At 47.0% G+C, this 21585-nt stretch overlaps 1 protein-coding gene across 7 annotated transcripts in view; it reads right to left on the bottom strand.

Moving 5' to 3' along the window:
* The window catches only part of ARHGAP32 (Rho GTPase activating protein 32), a 257980-nt gene that overhangs the window by 30528 nt on the left and 205867 nt on the right, over nucleotides 1–21585 (bottom strand). For 6 of the 7 annotated variants that reach the window (XM_040616048.1, XM_040616044.1, XM_040616047.1 and 3 more), the window contains one exon: nucleotides 5692–5841. In XM_040616048.1, the coding sequence (XP_040471982.1) occupies nucleotides 5692–5841 (150 nt within the window). Of the gene's footprint in view, nucleotides 1–5691; nucleotides 5842–17339; nucleotides 17552–21585 lie in introns of those variants that run through there. The other variant, XM_040616051.1, reaches the window with a different exon arrangement.

Here is a 21585-nt window from a genome sequence, read left to right on the forward strand (position 1 = left end):
ATCAAAGGCAACTACATCACCCAACTGCAGCCAGCGGATTGCTCGAAGGGAAGGATAGCACCAGAGGAGCCCAAACAAGCCGTGATGTCACTAGAAATCCCAAGGTGCTGTTAAGGAGCTTATCTGAAGGGCATAATAACCAGCACAAGAGAATAAAACCATCCCTTGCAAACAGTTGTTGCTAGTGCCCAGTATGTAACAGGATCAGGTTCCCGTATCTGCTATAGCATGACCTCGCATACAGTTCTGGAAAGTATCAGCTTTCATTTTATTTTTTCTTTAATCCTACCCAACTTGTTCAAAATACCTGTGAATAAATGTAGGGAACAGGGAAGAACATGAAGGACAGGGAAGAATCAGGTACATCAGTAAACTTTGTCTTTTGCAGACATTTACTTCTTCAGCAACAAACCAATACCTTTCCCTGTTGATTACAGATCACTGGTATTTTGTAATAATTCAAAAATGAGGTATAGGTCCTTCAATATGGGAAACTTGTCAACTAAAAATCAGTGCCGTTTTTAAAACTATCTTTTCCGGTTATGGAAGTTTATGATGTATCAATGCAACAAACGCATAAAGAGGTACAAAAAAACCCCATTTCCTTTAAGCCTACAAAATCCCCTGTTACTACAGCTGACACTATGGGGTGGATTACCTCATGAAACGAACACCCAACACCCGCATTTCAGGGGATGCCAGGTTAGCCTGCGCTCCGCTCAGCGGAGGGAGAAATGATCTCTCTTATCAAGTGCCAGGCAACGGGAACATTTTCAGCATGCAAAAAGAACCGCCAGTATTTTATACCCCATCCTCCGCAGCCCAAGCAATTCCAGTACATTATTCCCAGCAGCATTTTAATAAAAAGTACACTGAAATCTAATCCCTCATCTGCTGCAGCTCCCAACTCCTTTCCTCCCAGAAAAGCTACATGGCTTTTCCCTGGCGTGCCGACCACGCGCGAGCGCCGCCTGAGCGGTGGCCAACAGATCCCCACGACCAGCGAGCTCAGGAAGCCAGAGAGAAACGGCACCACCAAACCTGCGACCGCCCAGCTCCCCGTTGGCACTGCGGCTCCATCCAGCCCGCCCCAGCCCCTTGCACACAGCCGGAACGCCGCGGCCACGTGCCCTGCCAGGGACAGCCAGGAACCTGCCCAGCGCTCCAGCCCCCCGGCCTCTCCATGCAGCCGGGCACGAACTCCCTGCTAACCACCTAGCTGGGGGCTCCGACACTTGTCATAAAACCTCAGTTTCAGAATATTTTGAGGCACAAACGAGGACGTGGTACAGATGCTGCAATGCAGCATTTAACCAGCTCCCACAGTAAACAAACACATCCTCTGCGAGCACAATTCTTTCTAATTGGGGTCGAGCTAAATTTAAGTTGTATTTGGTTTCCTTTGAGAGAGAAAAATTTAGGTGGGGGGGAAAGTCTCTCTGCCTACAGAGGGAACAAGGCCTCTTCGCGAGTCAGGGATTATGCTGAATTTGCTGCACCTCACAGCTCTGTAAAGCAAACTAGCATGGCAGGTGTCAACAGCACCAACCCAAGTGGGAACGTTTCTCAGAGCGATGAACAAACAGCTACTCCCTGCGAAGCTTGGTCTGCTTCCAAATGATGCTCCATTGGCAGGGGAAGTACTCGAAACCCAGGAGCCAACATATGAATAATGCACTAAAATTAAATGGAGACGGGCCTCTTAAGGCAGGCTCCATTGGGTGACTAAAGCTGACTGCAGTAATATTGTGCAAACCAACATACTCGAAGGGAGCATCACCACAACTTTTGCCAGATTTGGACCCAACAGAGAAGTCAAAAATCGCGCATATCAAGCCCGTTTTTACTTCTGCAGGTACCAGCCCACAATTCAGCACTGACATGTGACAGAGAAGAGGAACCAGAAGGACAGAGCGCTGTTACTTTCAGTGGAAGCAACACATCTATGTATACCTCAGCCCAGTGCTGAGGAGCACCGTGGCTCTCAATTCCCATTTTCCAAAGTCACTTGGAACACAGAGGACTTTGAAAAATAATCCTGTGATCTGCCCATGACTCAAACCCTCATCCAAGGAACTGGACAATGACGCTTCCTTCCCCTCACTGCTGTCTTGTCTACATGTGCCTTTGGGAAAGGACCGTTTCACACCACACGGAGGTGTAGCTCCTAACACAGAAGGGATCCATCGTTGTTTAGAGCTCAAAGTGTCAGCATGTGACAAACTGGAATTAAAAAAAAAACAACAAAAAAAGCCAACCCACAACCAAACCCAAACCCCAGGACACTGCCCGCCTCCAGCTGCCAGCCCAATAACGACTGCACCCCCCCCCCCCCCCCCCATGAATCACCAAGCATACAGAAAGATTTTAAGGTGCAGTACTCATCCCTACTGCTGTTACTGTAAACATCTGTTAAAATCCTTATTACCTCCTTCCCTATAGCTGCTTACAGGGTCACTTCTCAGATCCATACACAACAATTAAAAAAATGAAAAACTGCACCCTCACCAAAAATGAAAAGGCAGCAGCAACACCAGCCTACGTGCTCCACTCATCCCATCTTACCTCGACACCCTCCCCTAAGGACAAACTCCGTATACGGATGTTTTATACCCTGAAGTTTAGCAGATGCAAGTTCGGACCCACCAACCTGAGAGGAACCTTTCGGAAGAAAGAGCACTCTGTCTTAGCACAAGACTAATCTCAAAACTCAGGTAAACTAAGGCGCATGCGTCACGAGCTCAGAATGTGGCCCACGCTGAACGTACAGCGTGTGTCCGCGGCTTTGCAGGATGGTACCACCTGGGCTCTTGCTCCGTAACAGTGAAACAGGTCACATTTCTGTATCACTTTCCTCTTACACATTCATGCCAGGCACAACGGATGCAGAACGAGAGTGATCACTTGCTGATCCCACAGAGAGACAACATACTGCAGTAGGCACAACATTTCTTCTCTGTAAATTCCCCTCTGGATATAGACACACGATAGCAAACACACTCTTCTCCTAGCTAAGCAATCTGAGCCAGCTGCCTCAACACAGTGTTTACTAAAAAAATACTCGACCTATTTCAGTTTTTGTCCTTACCCTTTTTCATTATCTTGGTCTACCCCTCTCTCACCCTTTCCTTTCTAAAAGACAAGCAAAGCTTCCGATGGTCGTGACTGCAAAATTGGGAGAGCTCATGTTGTTACACAGTGAATGCTTGAGAATTTAGGCTCTGTCAGCTTCCCAAAGCTGTTCATTAATAAAGTTCTTAATGTAACTCCAGTTTGGTTCAATATTGCATTTCTGAGGCGCGCATCAATGCCTTGCCGTTCAAAGGCAGTGGATGGCATAATTTTCTCCTTCAGTCCCGCTAAATCTTTTTGCGTACTGGACAGCAACCCATCAAAACAAGCATTAACCTAAACAAATCTACGAATGTATTGGGTTCTTTTTTGTTTTTCTGAACTGAGATGTTCTGTGTTGTAATCCCAAAGCATTACCAGTAGGTACCACGCACAGACTTCAGCTACAGTTCTCTGTGCTCCTATAAAAATACTTGTTTATGTTCTGGTTATGAGGTGAAGAGGCAGGACAGCATCTTTGCTCTGTCTGATTCAACTTTGCATCTCCTGTGATATCTTAGTCCTCTTTCAGTAGACCAGCACTGCAGTTGGCTCCAAGGCTGTGCAACATCAATGCTACAGCTTGGGAGAATCTTAAAATGCTGTGCATGCACGGAGCTTGATTCACAGGAATCCAGAAATGTCTCCAGAAAACCAATCCCAGGGATTATGTCACTTGGAATACAGGTCAGAGAGCTGAATCACACAGAAAAAAAACAATCCTGCTGTGTGAAATGGAGACATGCCCCTGTTAGCAACATTCAAATTGGATCTGCTTCACTCCAGGGAGTTAGGAAAGAGTTACCAAATCAAGGGTGAAAGCAACTGGCAACTTCTCAGATGAAGAGACCTCGTTAGCACAGCTCAGTCCCAGTCACTCTGCTGCACGTCATGGTAGAGGAGTGACCAGAACAAGAAGTGAGCTCCTAGAGACTGTCAAACAGGAGCCTCCAGAGGAGTTCAAACACTTTAGTTCTGCTTGGGATGTGTTTTTAATGTTAAATAAAGTAAAACGCATACCCCTCAAAGCCAGGGGAAGAAGTCAGTGCAGAGGGCAGGGAAAAGCTTTAATTATTGCTGACTTGTGCCTAACAAAAATGGACAGGAGGAGGGCTGGGGATAAAAGAGAACTCTCTCTTTCCCATTAATGAGCTCACTCTGCTGGCATGCCTCCTGCCCTCCAAGATTGCTCCCAGAGCATGAATATAAAATCAGCTCTCGAGCTACCCAGTGGTGTAAATTACCTACTCCTGATGTAGCTCTTACATGGGTTACTGTCTGTTTCTGTCTCCAAACCATCCAGTTTCTGGCTCTCTGATGCTTTTCAAGCCCCAGCAATAAAGATCTCTACTGGTTCCAATTAACAAGCCAATGAGCTTTGCCACAGTCCCGACTCCATAAGAACAAGCTCATATTATGCACCAGCTGGTAGTAAAACACTTCGTGTCAGGCAAGGGAGTGCACGTTGCTGTTACCAACTGAATCGGTTGGAAAAAGTGCAGGAAACAGCTCCCCACCCTTTACCATCCCTTTTCCAGACGGTGCTCATATGAACAAGGAGTGTGAAATACCATTGAAATCAAATCTAACAGAGAAACTCCTTTCCTACCCCACACGTCACATCACTTTTCCTTCAGCCTGCACGCAAAAGCTGGGAGACACCAGATTAACAACATAAGCATAAGAGGTCTGCTGAACAATCTACTGCGGTAGGCAAGAAGCAAAAATACGAAACAGATCAATGGGCTGACATAGCCAGACAGTGATGCTACACCCACAGCTGATTTCCTGATGGCTCTAACTCCTGGGCACACTGGCTGCAGCCCATGGCTGCTCCATGCTGCTTTTCTAAACGACCCTCAGTGTGGCCTATTTGTGGGAATGACCTTGGCTAGTGAACCGTGAAAGAATTCCCAGTCCTCTGTTTGCTACTTGTTAATGACTTCACAGCCTCGACTGGAGATGCCACAGCGAGGGGGTTGGAAAGAGCACGTGAACTTAAAATTTGTCCAAGGAAGAGTAGGAACAACTGTAATTTTTTTCTTGGAATGGACAGCTCTTCTCCTACCTCCCTAAATTGCCAATGGGAAGGCAAAAGGGACCGAGAAGAGCTACAGAAAACTCACCATAACAAGCTGAGAGAAAAGCTGTGGAAAAACATAACATCCAGTTACTTCCTGCTAATTTTGTGACATCAAAGGCAGGTGAAGGATTTATACTGCAGACTGTGCTAGAATCATACAAAGGTAGTGAGTTATAGAAATGTATGGATCTAACATACCAGTTAATTAATTCATTGACACTGACACATAAATTTTATCCCCTGCAAGAAAATATTTAGTATTTATTCAAAGACTTCAGGAGGTTGAGAATTCATCTTCCATAGTTCCACCCATCTTCAGCACTCCCACGCTGAACCACGATGCTTGCTTCTTATTAGGATTAGCTTCAATTTATATTTCAGCCATCGATCTTTGTTCCACATTTCTCCGCTAGTACCAACTAGCCCTTTGCTAGCTATGATCACCCTGAAATAAGATTCCTGATGGAGGAAGAACTCAGGAATAGATTGTTTCTTACCATCATGGCCAGAGTTGAGAAGATGCTCTCCCAGGTCACAGCCGAACACCCTTTCCTTCAGGATCCCCCGCTGTTTCAGTTTCTGTTTTGTTGGGCGCGACTTCATGAATGTACGAAGGAAGGTGATGAGCTTGCCGTGTTTTTTCGACACTGCACAACAAAATTAAAAAAAAAAAAGAAAAAAAAAAAGAGTTCACTTTAGATTTGGCCCAGTCAGGCAAGGCCAAGCACAACACATGCTACAGAGCACACAAGAACTGGATTAACATTCGTATCAATTATTAACAGAAACAGATTTTCCAAGGTCCGATACTAAACAGAGACTTGGCTTTTGTTCTAATCTTGGCTAGTGCAGAAATAACAGGAGACAGCTGTAATGGAAGAATTTAACACAAAGACACGTTTATCTGCAAAGCAGCTTCAGGTGGGAGTGTACCGAAGTACCGTCAGGGCATATTGGACGGTGGGCAGCACCTGGGAGCTGCAGTTTTCATCTCTGGAAAAACGAACAAGGCTAAACTAACAATGGCAGTAATCTCACCTACACTGACAAACACAGTTTATAATCTACAAGCAGAGATAAGTGCTTTGTTACTGGCTCTCATTCTAGTAGTCTTAAGCGTCTCCAGAACAAACAAATGACTAATATTATGCAAACCTAGAGGATGTTTAGGTCTAAGTGCTACAGACTGCCCTTCCAGCACACCTGCAATTTTAATGAAAACCTCGTTGCAGCTGTGTAGGTACAGTCCTTCCCAGGGCATTATGAGCTCCCCGAGTCTTCTCAAGCCATTGCAAGACAAAAACATTAGTGTCTTTGTTTTACTTAATAGAAAACTAAGGCAGCTGACATGAAAAAATGCAGTTTATCCTTTCCAGAATGAATACAAGAAGTCTACAAAGGAAGGAGAAGATAGCTCACGAGCCATCCCTCCCTCCAAACCTCCCGCTCCATTTCTCTATGCAATATCGTTACGCTGCTGAAATCAGTCACTCTGTTAAAACCACCCGGTCCCGCATAATCCACAGTCAAGGAAACGGAGAGTCACACAGGGCAGAAGTGGGTGACACAAATAAACTCATGCAAATTGGAAGGAGGTTTGAATGGGAAGCAGAACAATGCCCTTGAATGTCAACTTTTCTTCCTGAGGCCCACTCTGAAAATGAGAGGGCTCTGGCCTTCCCAACAAAAGTGCCATTGTATACATGATTTAAAAGCAGTTTAAATTCAACAGAAGAGCTCTTTTGAAAAGAACAAATCACTAGGTATAAAAGGCTGTGCTTTGTGAGGAAGCCTTTACAGCTCCAGGAAGTTGTAAAGGCTCCTGCAGCACCACACGGCACTACCAGCAATCGCTCTCCCGGGCTCCTGCCTCGGATCCCGGAGAGGAAAGACAACCATGTATTGCACCTGCGTTAAAACCCGAAGTACTGTGATCAACTTTCAGCGGAGTAATGCCATTTCAAACAAATATCAAAAGCAATGAAGACCCCTGGTGACAACGGTGTATCTCCTCAGTGTCACTGCTGCTCACCAACAAGCACAACTTGAAATTCTGTGAGCAGCTTTGGAAGCTGGGGCTCAGCAAAATACAGATTTATGCAGTAATGCTTCATACAGGCAGACAGGGTATTCTTCAGCCAGACAACATGAAAAACCTTGTCCCCAGAACAAGGTTATGCCACTCGATGCTTCATGATGTTTTAAGCCCTTTAAACAGCCAAGCATTTTCCCCTCTATTTTACCAGGTATCGATGAAGTCCCCCTATTTACATTAAACCTGATTCCAATGACTTTAGCGTATTTCTATCTGAGTGGCACAGAGTTCTGCTTTTGGATAAAGTCCCTTTTAGCAGCGTGACAGTGCACTGATCTGCAGCAGCCAAAATAATTTCGAATACCTGAAATCCTAAAATCTCCAAAACGCCCCATGTCTACATTCTCAACAAACAAACTCAATTTAACAAACCACAGAAGCACTGAGCATGACAAACTGTGGCTATGGGGGCTTTAATTAAAGGAATGTTTACAGTTTGACAGGGTTTTTTTTAATTACATGCAATAAATGAACAGATTGTGCTGACACGCCAAACAAAGTTAGGATAGATTTCAGCTGCATCCATCATCACAGTAAAGTAACAGCTCATTTATCATGTCCTATCAGCCCCGCTCAAAAATACATGGAGACAGCCCCATCCTGACTGTGTGGAATTTCGAAGGGTTAGCACCCTCAGGCTCCTGTGATAAACCTATTGGAGGTGATAGACCGGAGACAGGTGCTTTTACAACAGTCAAGTAAACAGACAAATAAAGCAATAACTAATATGCAGGTATTAATTTGAATAATTTCACAGACTCTGTATACAGTTCTTCATGCAGTATCTTGCTTGACTTAATGAAAAATTAGTCCATCAGCTAACAAATGTAAAATGGAGAAAAACGCATCCAATTCCAGTACTGCAGAAATCCTACTAATGCTGGCGACCAGGTCAGGAAGTGACTTTGGGATGTCACCTCAGGCACGAAAACTAGAAATAGGTGCAGTGGATACATTTCTGTGGTCCAAAGATGACTTTGCTTGGCACTGATACTTGTTTACATCACTAACCAGAAAGGAGACCCGAGTTTTTAAAACACGATAAATCTGCTCTGCCTTCAAGCCACTCAGTACAGGTTAAAATAATTGTCTTGTTTTCCGCATCATTAAGTACAGTTCTACAAACACACTCTCACAGTGTACCCATGCAGCAGTCCAACACACTGCCAGGGCAATGCCTGAGCAGGTTCAGTAACCAGAGATTCAGTTCCCAACAGCCTGTTGAAACATTTGCACGTTTCCTTGATTAAGGTTTTCTTGCACCGCTCTTCTCTGAATCAGTGCCCACTCTCGGTGAGAGTTTCTTGGGCTAAACTGGCTTCAGAGTTTTACACCCGTGCAAGAATGATTCACCGATAGGAGTTAGGTTGCTCCTGGGTGGGGAAGAAAAAGAGAACATCAAGAAAATCCAAGCAATCATCTCTGTGCTGACAGGTAACAACAAACAACAAAAAAGCAAGTAGGTGTCTGATAAGGCTAAGCTACCCTTGTAAGCCCTAAGAGCTCAGGAGGCTGTCAGGGATGCTGTCTTTCTGCCAACAGCAATAAAAGCTGAAAGGCTTTCTATCCTGCTTCCCAGTCCTCTGGCATCACTTGACCCTCAAACCAGCAATGCATCCCGAGAGATATCCAATTTCTGGTGCATTTCGCTCCAGGTGAAACTAGCACAGCAGTCCCAGTTTCTGCATAAGCACCAATGCCAAGGTTGCTACCAAGAATCCTGCAGAACAGATGTTTTCTGCTCCAAAACGCTGGTCCCCAACCATTGCTGTCCACTGGTGACAGCACCAGCGATAGCAAGGGGTGCTCTCCTGCTGCAGTGCACGGAGTTGCCCTACACTCCTACACCCATTTGCTGATCTTGAAAAACCCAGAATCAGTGAATGCAAGGAAGTTATGGAATCAAGACACAGGGTTCTGGCCAGCAACCAATCTAAAATTGTTACAGGCTAAGGAGACGTGGGTAAAATCATCAGCCCTTTTCTAGCTCTACTGTCCCACCAATGAAGTGGAGACGTGATAAATCTGAACCATTCAGTTTGTGTCTCCACGTGAGGCGTTCAGGTGGACAAGCGTCATGGAAGTAAATTCAGACGATAAAGCAGTATTGCAACCGGACAATTTTAAATGGCTGCTACAGCCAGAGATGCTGCTGAGTTACCAACTGAAAGGCAGACAAAAGTAAACAACAATCCTAACATTTATCTGTATTGCTTTCCACCTCAGATTTAACTGCTATAGAACAAATTGTTTACCATGAAACGGAGGCTTTCCTAGAAGGAGCAGGGGCTGATTTTCCTCAGAACGGCAGGTTTGGCTCAGTACCCTGGCCTGAACAAGCAAAGACAAATTCCCCATCCAGCACAGCGAGACTGGCTGCAAAAAAACCCATCAAAACCCAAACAAAAACCCCCACCTGAGGCTGGACTAGTCCTGAAGTTTTGCTGGCATGAATACGTCAATTAGGAGTGAGAAAAAATACCACACCCTTAGCTGACATAGCTGTGCTGGCCAAAGCCTTCATAGGGTGGGAAGGGAGGGGAGAAAAAGGAAGACTTGTGCCAGGTAGTTTATTGTGGGTTTGGGAAACTGCCATGGCCGGTACCTCCCCGAGGAGCATTTATCAATCAAACCATGCCGCTGTTGCTATACCACCAAGCTTTTGTAGTACAAATGAGGTCCAAAATTCCCCTGACATTGATAAAAACCATTAAATTAAAATGAGTTCATTAAAAGCAGGGCTTGTTCACCCTGATGCCACGGACTGAAAAGGCACTTCAGGATATATTTTATGCAGCTTGTTTACTGGAGAAATGTGTCAGCCATCAGCTGATTCAAAGCAGCTTCACGGCTCTTGTTCAGCACAACATGCCCTTCCTGGGTTACTTCAGGAACCTGCTGAAAGCTCCTGGGGAGCTCTTGGGATACGCCAAGGACTCCTGCGTCTCCCTCCGACCTGCTGCCTTCAGGGCCATCATGGCACTTCTGTCATGTCCCTACACCTTTCTGTGAGGTTATACCACAAGCTAAATCACCGCAGCGACCCAGATTAAAAATAATCTGCTGAACCTGATGCTCTTACGGCAGAAGAACATGAGCAGTTGTGGCAGCCCAGGCGAGGGGGTGGCGAGCAAAGCACAGGAAACCCGACCTCCTCCGGCTGAGCTCCTGCCAAAGCCAACACCCTCCGAACTGCACCCTCAGCCCGCTGGCACACCAGCTCAGAACTCGCCGAGGCACCGGCAAGCCACGGAGTCCCGACTCCTGAGCCCTCCTGTGCCTGCAGAGGTTTGGCAGGCAGGCAATTACGCTGGGTTTACACCCACACGATTACAGCACGGTCCAACGATGCGCATCTCGGCCCAGCCTGCAGAAGTATCATGTCTGGGCCATAAAGCCCTTCCTGAGACCACTTCTAAAATTTAATATTTCATTACAATTGCCCATGTGTTGGCAACAGAAGGCAAGGTAGGATGGAAAAGAGCACTGGCTCCTGATTCCGTGGCTTTGAATGATGGCAACCAAACAGGAGAAGCCTTTTAGGAAATGCAGCCTTACTGTGTCCCCAAAATTATTTTCTGCATACATTTTCCTTCCCTTTTCAGTAAGAAAACCCCCATGATGCAAAGGCTCCGAGAACAAAAGACAACACAGTCAACCTTGCACCTCCCATCTTACACACCCTGCCTCTTTTCAAAGACCAGGGAAAGCAAACCAGAGAGAAGCGGGCATTAACAGATTTCAAGTCTTGCACATCTTTGTGGACAACAGGCAAGTGCTCGCTCAGCAGACACCCAGGCGTACGGTGACCCAGCAACACATTTTGAAGGGGATAAAGGCAGCTTCCCACAGGACATCCTCAGAAACCCACTGCCTCTCCCCCTGTGACCTTATCAGACTTTGCCAAGGGAAAACAACTCCATGCTAAACAAATACAGAACACCTGCTTTATCTCCTGTTGCTATCACTAATATTTTGGGTTTGAACTAGCGCCTAGAGAAAATCCTCTTCATGGGACTGGTGACAGCAGCAGGTTTTCTAATACAGGATTAGAAAACTTTGACTTGAAGAGAAAATCTTGGAGGGTGTATGCTGACCCACAGGCAGCTCAGGGCCAGCGTGTTTGTTTCTCTTGTTGTTAACACAGACTTTACACGCTACAGAACCCAGCTGTCCCCTGCTGCGAGGAGAGCATGGTGCTAAAGGTCAAATGCAAGAACACGTGTGGCTGCATAATTTTAAATATATAAACAAACTGCAATATCCAGTCACAAAATCAAAGATGGAAGAAGGTGTGGGAATGTCATAAAAAAAGCACAGCTAGGTATTAGAAAACAAAAGCAAAATCCATCCTCTCTGAAGAGAGATTTACAGCAAGTCAAGCTACATTTTTTCCAGGCTATTAGTCCCGCAAGACCCATTCTCCTCTAAAATTAAACTCTACCGCGGGGAGAGAGAGCAACAACACACTCTTTTGAAGAACGAGCAGTACCAGGAATCGGGAGATGAGAAGCCGCGTTTGGTTTTGTCACATATTCCCTGTGCTCCTGACTCTGCAGACATTTAGGAATCCATTTAACTGTGAGTGGACTGAGTTCAACTGGTTTCCCACACAGCATCCATCATCTCGGCCCCTCCTTAAAACCTCAGTAAATATTTTTAATATCCATCCCTTCACGCTTAGAAAGACATGCTCTGTGGACCCACATCTTGCTGAAGAGAAATTACACAAAGCCAAGAACTGAGTCACATCTCCCAGTTCTCTGTCATGTTCCTTAGCAACAAGACATTTTACTCCTTTCCTCCTGCCACAGCAGATTCTATTTTGGAAGCTAATTTATACAGCCCTAAAAACCCAACCAGAATCTGGAACCACACACCACCAAGCACCGTCCTTTAGTCCTTGAATAGGATGCTGGTTTTGACGAAGAACCAAACAAACACCACATCAATAATTGCACTAATATCTATACTGGGCTCCCTCGCTGGTTATAAAGATTTTTCAGAAGGAGATCTTAAAATTCCATAATGTGAGAATTAAAAAGATATCCTTCTGTCTCCAATAACCTTCATAAATGTGTACTTACTGATTTGCACTGTAAAAAAAACCCCCAAAATAAAAATGCTGTGTGCTTTTTGATGCTGCAGCATTTATCCTGTGCCAGGCTGACATCAGTTAAGGCTGGCCTCTGTGTTAAAAGAAGTCATGAAATACGTTAAAGGGGATTAATTTCAGTGTCATCAGATAAAAACCATTAAAATTAACTATGATGACAAGAACCAGCCAAGAATAAGCACATATTTTCAACAATCACAAGAGCACCATACCCACGGAGAGCAAAGTAGGTCATTAAAAGTGATAAGCAATGTCAGTGTCTTTCCACACAAAGTCTAGCAATAAGGAAGCCGCATTTGTTCGTATCTGCCCAGGCTTCCCGGAGCCTTCCTTTGGGCAGCGTCTGTAGGCAATAATCTCAGCAAAACGGCAACTCCTCCTTATCCTTGCCAACACCAGCCTTTGGCTCCAGCTGGAGTACTGGCTTATTTTGGTTAGCGTAGGAACATCTGGCATCAGAGACTGACCAGCTTGGCAGCTCGCTCGGTGCTTTTTCATGCCCAGATTATACAATAACCTCTGTCAGCTTTGGCTGCTTTTGAGTCAAATTAGTCCCCTTCCAGGGACAGAAGATTGCAAATTCAAAAGCTAACAACATATCTGACCAGCAGAATTGACTGCTTTCAACAGTAATTATCTAACTAAAATCACGCATCAGTAATGATATGCACAAGCACTACCTACAGTTTGAACCTGGAGAAGGCTTCTGTTACGTCAATGAGAAAATGCATAGAGGAACCAGGAACCACTTTTTTAAGTTTTTTGGCAAGAACTCTCTCCATGCTCTTCATTGCCAAATTCTGCCAAATTTGTGGAGTATTTATAACTGGATAAGAATGATAACTGCAAGGTTAGCTAGATGCATAGGTATGTCACCTATGTAGAGACAGAAAAGTTTGATACCATGAAATATGCAACACTTTCCAGGTTAACAGATACATCTGACATTTCCATAGACTCTAAGGTCACAAGGGAGCCCTAAGATAATACGACCTGACCTCCTGAACAAACCGACCACAGGACATCTCTGAATTAATTCCATCAAGTACAGCATACCCACCCTGAGGGAAGCAATATATGGTAGGGAGATATAAATCAGTTAGCTGAAGGCTAACTGAGAAAGGAGGGGGGGTTCAAAGGTACAAGGACTGACAAGGTCAACCTATTAATTCCATTAACATGTTTGAATTGTACTTGGAATAAAAAGCAGCACTACAGCCTTAGTGACAATGCAGCAGGGATGGGCTTTGGTTAGGTGAGACAAGGGCCTCAAGGGCTTGGAACTGGAGGTGAAGGAATAGACGGGGCTGTAGTTCAAAGGAAATGAGTTATCAGAGGCCAAAACTGGAAAACAAGTGGGAGCTGAAAGCGAAACGATAGAGGTGAGGGCATGCAGCACACAGGGCAGTAGCGTCAGCAGCTCAGGTGACACAGAGGTCACAAGGCCAGCAGTGGGACTGGGAAACAAGGGGAGCAAACTGGGAAATGCAGAGCTAGGAGAAAAAAATAGCAAAAGAGGCACCTGAAATACGTATTTTCTTATTCATACTAAATTTTGCTAAACCTCTATATGTTTTAGCAGAGTTTAATGCAGTCCTGCTTATCCAGCTTACCTTGGAGATTAATGATCCTCCTGAAAAACAGTATTCTGAGCAGAATTAAACATCAGAACTACCTGTCAGGGAGACAGTGTTCTTTCACCCATGTTCACTTTGGGATATCATGATCATTTGACCTGGCATGCCCAAGCACACGCTACACCAATACGGATGTGAGATCTTGACATCAAAATGTACTGAAGTCTTTACGTCACACTAAATTTGCTGTAAAGAGAACATGATACTGTAACTTAAAAGCATGTCTAATACTTACACAATTTGTATAGTTTGGAAAAAATCCTATTTCAGAACAAGCCCAAAGGTGGTGGGTGCACCGTGTCCCATGGAAGGTGTCACCGGTTAGCAGATTTCTTATCTTGAACCTCAAGTGGGGCAGCAGCATTAAGGACAACCAGGTAAGCATCAGCATGGACAATCAAGTAAGCATCAAGACCAAGCTGCTAAGTGTGTATTACTCTCCCAATACTTGCAGATATGGAACAGAGAGGATAACACTCAAGAGCCAAGATGCCATCAGACGATACCAGTGCAGGTTCAACTGTACCTCAGCCATCTCTACCCGAAGTTTCTCCAAATCAACAGTCCCCACTGATGAAAATGCCACCCATTTTCTGTTGGTAATTACTTGAGCTGCTAGCCTAGCTATCCTTACAGATGGAGTTTCTTAAAGGCTGACCTCAGCCTCCCTTTAATACAACCTAAACCAAATACTTATTGTCCTGTCTACAGCTGCCATACCTTCAGAGAAGTCAAGAATCGACTGTTCTCCAACTCATACTTTCGTGAAGGCAAACTGCCTTCGCCCTCCCTTATCCAAACACCAGCCATAGGCTGCATGCAGTATCCTTCCCTTGATCAAACGGCTTCGAAACAGTCTGAACGAAGTTGCAGCACGGCTGCTTGAGCCTCACCCACACTATTTCTACCTCTGCTACAAATGGCAGCAGTGCTGCAGGAGATTTTCCAAAAACTTGACAGTAACCCAAGCCAACCCTGAATAACATCAAGTACTTTGGACACACGCACGCAGCCCAGAGCTTTCACTAGTCACTCAAAGACAAATAACGCTTCAGCCCAATCCTGACATTAGCTAAACTAGGATAACCGGAGTGACTGCGGCAGTCAAGTTACTCCAGTTTTGCATGGCAGCACGCTCCAGCTTGGGTGGTGGGAGGAGGCAAGCAACGAAAAAAGATCTGACATGAATCAACAAACAGCAGAAGTTGAATAACGAGGAGTTTGGCAGATGGAGACCAATCCTGGAGGGAGCGGGTGTTTGCTCTTATGCAAGGCCTTAGGAAGACATTGGGAAGGAACCTTTTTATTCCATCAGGAAACAAACATAAGCAATCCACCTGGAATAAGGCGGACACTCAGGCCAAAGCACGCTACCTCCCATTTCTTCAGCTACACGGCACAGACGTTACTTTAATCCTCAGCATACAGACTCTTCCAAAGCTCGCAGTACTCCCAGTATGACAAGTAACATTGCTGCTGCTGTCCCAATCCCTTCACAAAAGATGCCTATCTCCATTTTTACTAGCCAGAGGGCAGCTGTTACATCCCAGACCAGTTACTTTCAAATTACAGTGAGCTACTCTTCCAAGATTGGTATCATTCTGCTTCTTTCTCTATTTATAACCCCGACTTTCTAAACTGTTTAGCTACTAACACCTGCATTAAGCCTCAAGATGATTCTGCCTTTAGAAGCAAAATTTCCACTCACCTGGAGTGGAAACAATGTTGAAGACAACGGCCATGAGCCTCGTTCACACTGCAGTCAGTCACTTTATACAGCACGGGCAGGACACAATAGCTTTAAAGAGGATGGAAATGACATCTTCCTATATGTCCTCCTTACACAGCTCAAGAAGGGTAAAAAAGCTTTACTGAAAATGAAAATTGGGCCCAATACATTAGGGGATTTGAGGCGAACCAAATCTGCTTTCTAAGACTTAGGAATGCAGATATTGTATTGTTTTGCCTGCTTTATTCTTTCCCTTTATCTTACCAGTTCAGAGCTTTGATTTCAAATGAGACTCTTTTATCATGCCTGTGTGGTGCCCAGAACAAAGGAGGTTGAGGAAGAGTGGAAAGGGAAGGCATCCTGTCTTCTCTGTCATAAATAATAAGATCCCGCAGGGCATTTAGTCCTTAAAATGGACTATAGCTTCTAGGAGGTTTTCTGAACAAATATGAACAGACGAGCCATGGCTTCTTGCAAAGTGTCTACTGTGATCACGGTAACTACTCTCCCTGGGAATTTTATTTTTCAGAGTGTGCATTCACTGCCCCGGGGCTCCAGCACACAAAGGACTAGCATTTTTAAACAGGAAGCCCCCTTCTCCCCATCAACAGCATCAATAATATTAACGCTTAGGAATGCACCCTATGTCTTCCCAGTGCCAGTCTGGGGAGGGAGGGAAAACAAAAAGATAAAGTGATATGCAAAACCCTATTGAAATTCAAATTCTAGACATTCCCATCTGTCAGCTGCCTCTTTGGGAGCTAGGTATAAATCTGAGCAAGAAGCATCGCTCTCACATCTGCAACCCCAAGGACAGTGTATGTGCCGGAGGGGGCCCGCAGGCTGAAATTCCTCCTTCCCTGGGATGTGGGTGGGAATCCTCACACAAATCATCCCAGGCATGAAAGAGACTCCCTTTAACAGCCCCGGCTTGCTACACACCCATGACCCTAGACTAAGTCCAATAAAACAGTTTACAACTACAGACCTCGTGAGTCGAAAGGTGCAATAGAAACCCGAAGTCGGAGATGAGCAAAAGGGAACCAGAAGTAAAACAATTAGCAAGGCTGGGGGGGAAGTACACGGCATTAATTTAATCAGTCTTCGGTTGGCAAGAGACGCCAACCGCCAAGCCAGGCAACCTGCCCACAGGAGCCGATCCCCGAGGGTCTCCCCTCACCGCAGGAACAAACAGCTCCACAACCAGCAGCCAGGGTGTCAGATGAGAGGCCGTCGCTGCGAATTGTTCACGATCAGGTATTTTTTTCACCTGGCTCAAAGCACGGCCACGGGCTCCCGACCCACAGCGGCCCCATGGCGGGGCGGTGGTGGTCAGGGGGGTGCTGCCGGGCCCGGCACCTCGCCCAGCCCACCGCTACCAGGAAGGAAAAATCTTCATTTCGAAGGCGTTAATGCTCGAAAACCGCAAATTCAATAGCTGGCAAGTTACTAAGCAACAAGTGGGCGCAGGAACCTAAAAATACTCCTCAAGTCTTACATAAGAAAGACGCTAATGCGGGGGGGGGGGGGGGGGGGGACACACACACGACATACGGGGCCTCGCTTACCTTCCGCGCCCGGGCGCAGCCACAGCACCTCCCGCGCCGTCCGCGACTGGCTCCCCCCGGCCCCAGCGCCGAGCCCGGGGGTCTCCGGCCCGGCTGGGCCCGCCCCTGCCCGAGGCGGGCTCAGCGGCAGGCGGGGCGGCTCCGCCGGGAGGTGCGGAGGGTGCCGGCCGCCTCTGCGGTGCCGCCAGGCCCCTCCCCGGCCGGCCCGGCCCCGCTCCACCTCCCGCAGGTGCCCGTGCCCCGCCGGCCCGCTGCCACCGCCTCCGTGTGTCCCGGAGCTCCGCCTCGGCCGCCCCCGCACCTCCCCGGCCCCGCCGCAGCCTGCCCGGAGCGGAGAGCGGCCGCCGGGACCCGCCGCACCTGCGGGCCGGGGGCTGGGGGGAGCCGCCGCGCCGGGCTGAGGGGAGGGGGACACGCACCGGTGGGCTGAGGGGGGACACGCACCGGGCGGAGGGGACCCGCCGGGCTGGGCAGAGGGGACGGGGACACACACCGGGCTGAGGGGAGGGGGGACGCCGGCCCCGGGCTCCCCACAGCCTCCCCAGTACGGGCGAGGGGCCGCACCGCTCAGCCGGGCAGGGTCGGCTGCGGTTTCCCTCGGCACAGCCCCGGCCTCGCCCCAGCCGCCGGTACCGGGCCGGAGCCGGGCCTGCGGTTCCTGGTTTTCCTCAAGGAAAACACGTGGACGCGCAGAAGGGGCTCGGGACGGGTGCACTCGAGTTTATCCAGGGCTTTCTCATTCCTTGCACGGCGCTACGCTGCACCGTCACGGCCGAACGCCACAGAGGAACGCCACAGTGGGGGCCACAGCCCCGTTTTCACAGTTTAGGGGCACGTCTGCAGGCCCCCCGCCACTCACCGCTGCACAGCCTTGCGCCCACCGTGCTAGCAGGCCCAAAGGAAGGGACAGACGCTGAGCACGCCTGCACGCCCCGGTGGAAGCGCGGCCACACTGGACAGAGGCTGGGCCATGTGCACATGAGCCCATCTGTCCCCTCACTCTGCACCGTTCTGTGTGCCCGTTCTGTCAATCTAATTACAGTGCTAAAGAAATTACACACACACACACCCCCCACGTGGCTGCTAACCAGCACAGTTCGTGGCCACATCGATCAGATCACAGGAAACAAACTCGATTAAAATTTCTCTAGGAGTTCTGCTCTTCAGAAACAATGCAAAACGACACAGAGCATTTTAACAGCATCCTCGCTTACAGCTGAGCTCCAAAAATCACCTGTATCAGCAGCCCAGCACACCCCGGAGCAGAAAGCAGAACACGCCAGAACTCGAGCGTGCCACCAGCCGTGGCATCGTCCCCGCCGTGCCCACGCCAGCACCCAGCAGCGGGGACACAGGGCTCAGGAAACCTCAGCCAAGCCCTGCAGCCTTCTAGGGCCAGTAAAGCTGGTGCCGTTACCTGCGTTTATCACAGGCTTGAGGGATAAATACTGGTGATGCTGTGTTTAACCAGCAAGCTCCGTTTGACCCCAAGCTCCTCAGTTCATATGAGGCTGCGCTGCAGTTTATCAATCTCAGTAATTGCTGTCACACACTTTAACATGCAGGCTCACTAGATAAGTTGGACAACCTCAGGGTCAGAAGGATTAAAGAGGAATCTGCATCTATTTATGCAGACATCTTGCTGATCAGGAGGGTAAAACTAATTTCTTTTGGTGTGCACAATTTCTCCTCAAGGATATGTATTATTTTCAAAATTGTTTGCTGACTCATCTCTCCAAATAATGCTTCTTCTCCGGCTTGGTATTTATTACTGGAATTGTTTTGCTTGGACAATGATGATACCATCACATTACTTTTTTCCTTAGCAGCCAAGCATGACTCCTCAATTTGGTTCTATATGTCCAATTCTGAATACAAAACCTTCTTCCTGATACCAGCTCCCTGTTCCAGGAGTGTTCTTCCTACCAAACCCACTGGCAAAACTCAGTAAAATCCCAACACAAATGGGTAGCAATGCTATCCAAAATGTACGCACAAAAATGCACATACGACAATTCAAAAGAGCAAAACAGCACACAGGACTGCAGAGCAGTAAGCTACCCAAACCCGCCAGGATGTGTTGGGTCCCTGCATCAGCTTGGTTAGGTTTTTTGCTTTTCAATGTAGGCCGGGCTGGGGCAGGCAGAATCCTACACAGCTGATTAACGGCGCTGTGACAGACTGTTGTGGTTCGCACGCTTTGCCAGCGCAGAGTTTCAAACCAGGGCCAGAGATTGCACAATCCTCTTTTTGCTAATCAGAGCAGGAACACACGAGCTGCATCACCCGTGATACAGAGCTCCCTCAACAGCAGATTCGGGTATTACCTTTGAAAATTATTGCTCTGATGATCTATAGTGCTCGAGGAGATATTTTACTACGTGGCGTACAACGGCGCACCTTTCCCCCACCTGCACTTTGTTTTCTGTAAAGCAAAATACTTAATGCTTGTCACAAAGCACCTTTCTTTTAGGAATGAAACCTGAGCGAGCAGGGATGTGGTTCTGCTGCACCTGGAAACAAGAAGCCCGCATTTGGCACAGCACTGCAGCACGGCTGAAGAGCTTGCTCATGTCACCACACGGAGGTAAGGCCTCTGGCTCTGGAGCTTATGGGCTCTGCCCTAGGCAGGGGATCTTTGCCCTCCACTGTACCCTGCAGTGCTGGGATGTCCTCTTGCTTTTTCTGAATATTTCATTGAAAATAAAATCATCTTCACATGTGCGTCTCATTTTCTGTTCCTAATTTCTTTTGCCAGACAATTTTAAGGAACAAAAGCAAACAAAAGAGATGCATTTTCTGCTATTTATGTGTTCATCAGCTTGCAGTGGAGCAGAAGAGGTAGATGATGAATGTTTATCTTTTAAGCACAGCTAACAAGCCCAAGCATTTGAAATCATAGACAAAAAGGCTCCATCCACACGCTTCAATCCTTAAAGCATTCTGAACTTTATACTACATTCCAAAAGTTATTTCAGGTAGAAGTACTGGGAAGGCAGAGTAACCTAAAAAATTAGCATACCCTGTAGCTTCTTCCACTTTCTGGTTTTGCCAATTTAACCACTGAAGGAAGCTTCAAGTCATTATTAGAACTTAGCCAGCCAGTATTTTTCAGTGCTGCTTCTTACTCGGCTAGATGTATCCTGCAATCAAACACTCTCAAAACACAAAAAAAGAACACCCCAAATAAACAAAAAAACCCTTTTTTAAAAAAGGGTTTGGGGGAGAACTAAGATTATTGAAGAAAGCAGACCGGGAGACTGGAAAAACCCTAACAGAACAGCACACCATGCAATAGACTGCCATGGGTATAAGCTGAAAATTATTTAATTTGATTCACAGAACTCACAGAAACCAGGTTTGACATAAAGGTATCTCATGTCGCACAGTACCTGGCCAATCATGTGGTGACCTGCTCTTTTGGTGGATGTAGCCATGGTCTGCCAAGGCTGTCCAGGTAGGTTTGCAAGAAAAATCTCCCAAGTATTCCATTTGCAAAGGTTAAAAAACAGTTAGGAATGTTGCAACACAAAGCCCAGTGGGTAACAGAGGGCTTTCACTTGCCTTTCCTTTAGCAAAAGCAAGTTCCCATGAGAACAAGTCAAAGAATTTGATGCAAGCTTCCCACCGCAGTTACAGGATTAAACGCTGAAGAAGAATGAGCGCGGCACTGACACAAGCTCTTAAATGAAATCCGGCAGATGAAACTTCAGATCAGCAAAGGCTTCTGAATTAATCACAGACACAGGCTGATTCATGAGCTAGCAAAGCAAGTCCTAAAGGCCAGAGTAATGTTGCGATCTGCAGTTTGCAGCAGCTAAATACACTACCAGGGAGAGGGGCAGAAAAGGAGGGAGGACAGAGAGGGATGGAGAGGCAGAGAGGGGCAGAGGAGTTCTCGCTTGTGGAGGATTTCTGGTGGAAAATGCTGCAGATCTTGCCCAAGCAGCAGACAAGTTGCCTTTCTACGTGTTAACTCAAGGGTCCTCCCAAACACACACCATAGCTGTGCCCAAACCAGGACCTCCCGAGAAAGCCAATCCCTACAGATCTGCCAGCATATATTCTCCACTTTTTACATTAATTTATAGTTTCACACAGACACTTTCTTGCAGATGTAGCAACGGCACTGATCCCTACGGGCATCGGAGCGATGGCCAGATGGAGTGAGAACCCAAGCACCCTCCTCCACATACAGAGAGATGCTGGTGGAGCTGCTCAGCCTTTGCGAACTTAACAGGGCCAG

The sequence above is a fragment of the Falco naumanni genome, chromosome 16 (genome assembly GCF_017639655.2).
Source record: "Falco naumanni isolate bFalNau1 chromosome 16, bFalNau1.pat, whole genome shotgun sequence".
Classification (NCBI taxonomy): domain Eukaryota; kingdom Metazoa; phylum Chordata; class Aves; order Falconiformes; family Falconidae; genus Falco; species Falco naumanni.